Consider the following 8,133-nt stretch of genomic DNA (forward strand, 5'->3'; position numbering starts at 1 on the left):
GCATCATTACCAAATATCCTTCAAATCACAGAGCTTATACAACACTCTTTATTTCATCATAACCAACCAATCATCACTACCAACAATTTACATGCCTCATTTTGTATAAAAGTTACAATTTAAGATTTAAGTTAGAGGCAGTGTAACCATTTGTACCTTTTCTTGTGACTTTAATCCAACTTAATTTTGTATAAGTTTATTATGAGATCAGGTTCTCGTGACTGTTGGTTCTTATGACTATTGCACCACCAATAACAAACTAAAACTTTGCAGCACTTGACAAAATCCTACATACCTGTTTCATCATAGAACTGGCATGACAGCGTCTGGTTTTCCTGTGAGAATAAGCACAAGGGCAGAATGAACAAATACTACAGGTAGAAGAATGTGAAAATAAATTAATCATATGCAAAGAATCGCATGTGAAATGAATGAAACATTATGACCATTATACATGTGAAAATGTAACATGTGAAAAATACATGAATCATGTGTAAATATCACAAGTGAAAATAAAACATGTGCACTACATGTACACTCCTGGGTAAAAAATGGGCTTTTAATGGTCTTAACAACAAATCATTGGTCAGAAAATGAGCAAGAATGAAACAAATGCACTCCTGAGAGCTCCTGTGCCACCATGTGCTCGTTTACTTTTGCTGCAGTGAACTGTCTGGGGAAAAGCTAGAAAAAGGCAAATTCACTTATACAATCTTCATGTACGCAAAGGTAAAATCATGAAAATGATTAAAATGTTTGATGTAAAATTCAAACTAACATGTCTGGGTGTACAAAGTGTTCCAAAAAAATCTTCGGGGATTTTTTTTTCCTTAAAAGATTAGCTGTGACACGTGATGCAGCCCATTGAGGACCTCAGAGCTTAAACATTTAAAGAAATCAAAGGAAATGCTATTCCATACTAAGTTCCTTTATCTATTTGTTTAATTCTTGCTAATTTGAGCAATGATTTGTCGTTAAAACCATTAAAAAACCGGGGCAGTCGTGGCCTAATGGTTAGAGACTCAGACTTGCAACCCGAAGGTGAACCTGAAGGTTGTGGGTTCGAGTCTCGGGTCTGGCAGGGATTGTAGGTGGGGGGAGTGAATGACCAGCGCTCTCTCCCACCCTCAATACCACGACTGAGGTGAGACCCTTAAGCAAGGCACCGAACCCCCAACTGCTCCCCGGGCGCCGCAGCAAAAAAAGGCTGCCCACTGCTCCGGGTGTGTTTGTGTTCACTACTGTGTGTGTGCACTTGGATGGGTTAAATGCCGAGCACAAATTCCTAGTATGGATCAAGTGTGTGTGCACTTGGATGGGTTAAATGCCGAGCACAAATTCCTAGTATGGGTCACCATACTTGGCCACAAGTCACTTCACTATCACTAAAAGCTTAATATTTTGCCATTTTGGGCTTGGCCCATTTTTTTTTTTTTTGCCCAGGCGTGTAGAAGAAGGTGAAAATAAATTAATGAATGAATCATGTAAAAATCAATCTATATTCTCACATGTAAAAAACAAAAGCACATGCACTAGATTTGAAATGTAACATCTGAAGAGTCTCAAAACCATGTGTGTGTCAATTTAATATGTGAATCAGGTGATTATTACGATCTGAAAAATATATACAGATGATCACTTACGGATATTATTTCATTACTGTTCAGTGTAAAACTGATTAAAAGCCATTTGGACAAGTGCTTGCTCTCATTTCCAACAGTTTCAATGCGTATGACTTTGGACTTCAACACAGTGTTCGGGTCATGCTGTGATTATGTGCAGAAAAGGGATATAGATTTAGAATTTCTGGATTAAAAAAATGAACTCAATCCGCCAACAGAAATACATGTCATTTAAAGAGATTATGAAGGTTTATGAAAGACTTACTATAAACTGTTGTGCAGAGGGATATGTCACTATGCCAACTGAGACATTCACAAAAGGTTCAGTAGGCATGAATACATCCAAAGGCAGAGCATCTCCAGGCACCTATCAGACAGTCAAGACAGATATTAATCAGATCAGATGCCATTCACTTCAACACTCTGAAATGAATGGTCTTCATTCTCTTGTTGGTTTTAATCATTAGATGTTTTCATTACTACTGTTCCTACAAGCCTAGGAAACACAACATTAAATGTAACTGTAAACGGGTAAAAAGTATGACATGATTTTCTTTCATATATTAAAAATTGTAATGATTGGCAAATTGCTGTTACTGGAAAATAATCAACTTCGGGGTGGTAACAGTAACTTGCATCACGCCACCCTGTTGTGGATTATCGTCCTATACAAAGATGCCCCTAAATGTTTTATTCCTTAGTTATTAATCAGCTATACATGTGAGGTAAGTGTTACCTTTGGAGCAGAGATCTGTACAAGCCCGAGAGCTGGGGTGTTCATCATATCCATCTTAACTACATCCATGTTAAATTCCTCTCGGTCAGTATTTTTGGTTGTTCCATTAAACGGAAGTGTGATGAGAGCATCAATGTAATTTTTCTCTGCACTGTGTTGCACAGACATCGACATATTTTTCAGCTTAAATTTACGGACACATAATAACTTGAGCAGTGCATTCAGTTATTTTCATACCTGATGTAAACTTTTTTAATGGGAATATCTGAAGCAAACAAATTAGAACACATTTTTTTTATTTTTATTGGTCTTCTTAAATCTTTCAAGTCATTAGAGTTGGATGATTCAATTATCAATGTACTTATTTCATCCCGTACACACTTTGTGACATTACATGTGATCTTTTGCTCACCTAAAGACAAAAAACAAACAAACAAATAAACAAACAAACCAACCAACCAACCAGAACACAGACAACATAATGACCCTTATTAACAGTTATTAAATAATTTAACGCTTTCATTAAAACCAAGACATTGCAAACTTATTCAGGAAAATTCAAATTGTGGCTTACTTATTTTGAAGACAAGTGTTTTGCTTAGACCTAGGATTGAAACATTTTCTACTGCATTTTTGTCATCTACATCCGTTATGTTTGTGGTGAGATTGACAAAGGTGCACTCTGCATAACACTGGGAGCTATTCCAGTTGCAGAGTAATGTTGTAAGGTTCTCTGCAATTTTCAAATCTGTGCTGTTGTACAGAAAATAGTTCCTAGTCCTATTACCTGCATAGACAAACGAAATAAAGTTAACACTGTAGGATAGATAGATAGATAGACAGACAGACACAGACAGATAGATAGACAGACAGATAGATAGATAGATAGATAGATAGATAGATAGATAGATAGATAGAAAGAAAACAAACAAACTAACAAACAAATAAAAAAAGCAAAGGAAATTTTGTTTTCTGTGGTACATATGACATAATAATAAAGAAAATATTACATTTTCCTATATTGCCATTATGTCTTGATTGTGCATTTGATAGTACGAAACACCACATCTTTATTAAAGTCTATTTAGGATGAAATTAAATAATTGTACCCTGTTCGCTGGATGGATTACAGGGATCACCACTGGCTCCAAAGATCAGCAGAGCCATAAAGTAGAGGAGTTTCATATCAGCAGCTCTCTGCTATGAATAGATAGATAGATAGATAGATAGATTACTTTAGTAGTACTTTAGTAGATAACACATAACAGAGTGCAAGACGAGACATGAATTAAATGAATAAAATTAAAAGACCATGGCCCAGCTTAATAAAAATAAAAAAAGAATAGATTAAAAAATATATAACTACAGATTACAAAATTTAAAAAACGAACCTGTGTAATTACAAGTTTATCCCTGTTTCTGAGACTATGATAAAATGGAAGAACAATCCATCTAAAGAATTTTTCACCTGTCTCATATTGTTATTATTAATTCTGAATCTTACCAGTCTCCATTAATAAAACAATCAGCCTCATACTACTTTGTTCAGAAACATCTCACACTCATATAAATTAAAATCATAAAGAGTAAACTTACCAAAATCTGCGGTCTGGTGAGGTTAGAGCTCAGATATTATATAGTATGTGAAAATCAGGGTCACTTCAAATAGAAATAATTAAACTAAAACTAAATAACTAAACTAAACTAAAACCACACAGCTCAACTGGAAGACTGTTGACGTCTCATTTCTGTTGCTTGTTTTCTATCTGTTATAAAGCCACTTATTCATTTGCTTACATAAACACCAGAGCATCAGATGTGGACATGCGCACTGCTCCACATATCAAGGATACAATGCCCCGTCTTGAAATACTGTGTGGTTTATTCAAATGTGTCATAAAGGATGTGCCATATAAACATATTCTTGGAAATAAGTACAGAATGTAGCCGCAGGGATCAATGATCAAACTGTATGATGTGTCCTATGCAGTAATGTCAGCAGTACAGCTGATAAAATGCAAGTAATTTGATGTTTAAAATGTACTGATACTAATGTAAAGCTACTGTATTACAAAACTTTCCCTGCTGCATAAAGTAACATGGTTTTTTCTCATCAAAATACAAAATTTATAGCACAGATTAAAGTGTAAATACTATTACAAGACACTCTCTGTTCTTATTCTTACAAAAATGTTATATACATGTGAATGAAATATATCCAGCTAAGACCTGACTTTGTGTCAAAACTTATAAAAGAGAGCAATAAAGGCTGAAATGACTTACACAAGGTTGTGCCATAATTTGTGAATCAACCTGCAGTGGATTATAAAATGGATGCTCCACGGACATAACTTATAAAAGCTGTAAAAAGTTGTACTACGAGGTGATTAGTACATGGTGTGTAGTATAGTATAAAGTGCCTGATATTCGTATTCTTGTGAGGACATTTACAACATTTAGGTATATGAGTCAATACATGGTTCATTTATTTATCTATTCAGTTCTTTTAGTTCTGTTCTCTTGCGTTCATTATGTTCCCTTCTTATTGTTCCATACCTTTTTTTGGAATGATACATCGATTTAAAAGGCAATTGAGGCAACAATCGACTGAAAGGAATTGAGGCAACAATCATAAATCAGTTATTGGCTCGATTCATTTCAATTGTTGCCTTTGTCATTTCAATTGTATGTCCTTTTTTTTGATAATAATTGATTTATGATCAGTTATGATTGAAAAAAGACAGACAACTAGTAATTTATATTTTTAAACTGATGTGTAAATAATTTAATAGGCTAGCAAGGCCCGTAACTCTGATACTTAAAATAGAACTTCTCTATGTCATCATCATTGTCCAATTAATGCTAAGCCTACCCCAGATTCTGAAGAAAGTTGGTCACATATCTTTCAGAGGTTACTGAATTGAATTGTATTGTACCGTAGCATGTGCAGTACTATTGTCAAATATCGAATTCAAAATAGTCAAAATCCTATCTTAGCAGATTCAGTGGGATCGTTAAATATCAGATCATGAATCAAACCCGTATCATAATGTAACAGATTAAAAATATGCACTATATGGCCAATAGTTTGTTGACAACTGACTATCACACCATATGTGGGTCTTCCCTAAACTGGTGCCATAAAGTTGAAAGCACACAATTGTATAGAATGTCTTTGTATGCTGTAGCTTTACAATTTCCCTTCACTGGAACTAAGAGGCCCAGACCTGTGCATGTGATGTGGCTCCAACTTCACGCACATTCAAATCACTTAATGAGGAAGAAGTTGCCACACCAATAACCAAAATATCTGTGCGGCTACAGATAGTTGTGTGTGTGTGTGTGTGTGTGTGTGTGTGTGTGTATATATATATATACCCGTATATATATATATATATATGTATATATACACGCACACACACAAACACACACCACACACCCACACACAGAACCAAGAACAAGAATCTGAGGCTATCGTGGGCACAGACTCACCGAAAAGACCAGGTGTATGTATGTATATATACATGCACACACACACACACACAACCACACACCACACACCCACACACAGAACCAAGAACAAGAATCTGAGGCTATCGTGGGCACAGACTCACCGAAAAGACCAGGTGGTTTTATTTCTAATCTTCAACTATCCCATTTCAATGTGTCTGTGCCCATGACAGCCTCAGATTCCTGTTCTTATCTGACAGGAATGGACCCCAATATAGTCTTCCGCTGTTGTAGCCCATCCACCTCAAATTTTTATGTTTTGTGCATGCTGAAATGCTTTTCTGCTCACCACGGTTGTAAAGAATGGTTATATGAGTTACTGTATCCTTCATGGCAGTTCAAACCCATCTGGCCATTTTCCTCTGACCTCTCTTATCAACAAGGTGTTTCCACCCACAGAACTGTCACACTGTTTTTCGCACCATTGTGTATAAACCCGAGAGACTGTTTGTGTGAAAATCCCAGGAGATCAGCAGTTTCTGAAATACGCAAACCAGCCCATCTGGTACCAACATCCATGCCATGGTTAAATTCACAAAGAATTAAAAAATGTTTTTGTTCTATTTTCCTTTTATGTTTGCATTTGGAACTGTTATCTGAATTGTGTTTATAATTTATAGTGGACTGCTTAAGTTACTAACTTTAGGTTTAGGTTACTACATAAATTCTACACGAGGTTCACATTGTTTGCTGTTCCAATAATACTCTGTCCATCTTATCCCATCCACATTCACTAGTGAAGTTAATGTCCACTATGGCCAGCAGGGGGTGCTCTGACATTAGCTCAAAAAAATCAGGGTTCAAGTCACTATAGTATAGAAGAGTGTGAATCTGTTTTTGGTCTTTTTTCTCTCCTAACATACGAAGTTAAGTCATTGGACTTCTTGGTAATTATGTTGGTTGATGTGTTGAATTACATGAGGTATGATGGAGCCTGGTACTCTTGTTTTAAACGATGAAGGATAATCAACATCATATACATTCACCGACGAGTAGGTCACTCACTTACACACAGCGTCAGGTTTTTAATGCTCACATCTGGCTCAGTTTGTCCAACCATATGGAGACGTTATACAGGTGTGAGGCATACAGTATGAGCACGGGTTCATGTTTTGTAGCAGCACTTTGAGATAATGAGTTAAAAATGTGCCGATTTTAAAGAAAAGAAAATCAGCATTCAGTTTCTCAAGGTAGTTATTGTTTTAGATTTATTCAAGAATCTTGCGGAGCAGGTTTGAGTTAATGCATGACAGAGATAACGCAAATGATTTTCTTTGATTACTGACTTGTGACTTTAGAACTTGTGAGTTCACTGAACTGTTGAGTACCTTCCTGTCTCCTTGCCTCAAACCCTGCAGGTATGCACACCTCCAGCTCCAGTGTTCTGGATCACTGTGTGTGTGTGTGTGTGTGTGTGTGTGTGTGTGTGTCTGAGTCAGTATTTGCAAAGCGACTTAATGTGCTTGTGCTTACAGGCGTTAAGATTCCATCATTCTCTTAAGACACTTGTCTCCTGTGTTCACAGTACTTGTCAGCAGCTTTTTTCTTCTTCGAATGCATTCCCTATCACATGCATCACCATCAACACAGAACGAGTGGGTGTTCTTCACAACTCTTAAATCCTGCTCCTATGGTATTTGGCCACCTAAAATGAAGACAGCGTGTTCTGTTTTCCAAAATACATCTCTTGCTTTGTCTTACAATAACAACTTGTATTCACTTGCGATTTTATAAGATACACCATCCACATTAGGTGCACTTTGCAGGTGTACAGTTACTGCAGCCCATCTTTCACTGTGCACAATTTGTCGTCCTTTCCACCCTGTCCATCAGTGAAAAGGGTCCATCATTTGCCAGATATTATATATTGCAGGGATTTATCAGTGACACTGACATGGTGTAGTGCATGCTGCACTGGAATGAGTGCCATCTAATTTGACTAATTAGACACACTTTCCTTGTTGCTCCTTCTAGTAGGTGTCCAATTAAAGACTAAAGCTAATCTTTTCCATGCGCAGTGTGTGTTAATCATTCTCTCTGATTGGTTTCTCACTAGTTTCTGACTACAGGATACTGGGGATTTTTTGTGGTTAGTTTACCGGTTTCAACCCAGCAGTGATGCTGAGGTGTGTAAAAATCCAAGCACTATCAGCATCACACATGAGTTAGCATATCAGTGTACTGTTGGGCTGAGAATGGTGTCCTAGCCCAATAATACAGGTTCAGCTGTTGTTCTGTAGTAGTTGTTACACACTGATGGATGGG

The 8,133-nt window shown here is 36.7% G+C and overlaps 1 protein-coding gene across 1 annotated transcript; it reads right to left on the reverse strand.

The window, feature by feature from the left end:
• Nucleotides 1-287: 287 nt before the first annotated feature.
• Nucleotides 288-4,092, reverse strand: LOC113536783 (uncharacterized). Its single transcript, XM_026930923.3, has 8 exons — nucleotides 3,955-4,092; nucleotides 3,468-3,558; nucleotides 2,933-3,145; nucleotides 2,596-2,770; nucleotides 2,359-2,509; nucleotides 1,888-1,989; nucleotides 1,644-1,766; nucleotides 288-335 (listed from the first exon to the last, which is right to left on the reverse strand). Exons 2-8 carry the CDS (start codon nucleotides 3,541-3,543, stop codon nucleotides 288-290), a joined length of 888 nt encoding a protein of 295 aa, XP_026786724.3. The 5' UTR covers nucleotides 3,544-3,558; nucleotides 3,955-4,092.
• Nucleotides 4,093-8,133: the final 4,041 nt, after the last annotated feature.

Source organism: Pangasianodon hypophthalmus, chromosome 11 (genome assembly GCF_027358585.1).
Source record: "Pangasianodon hypophthalmus isolate fPanHyp1 chromosome 11, fPanHyp1.pri, whole genome shotgun sequence".
Lineage (NCBI taxonomy): Eukaryota > Metazoa > Chordata > Actinopteri > Siluriformes > Pangasiidae > Pangasianodon > Pangasianodon hypophthalmus.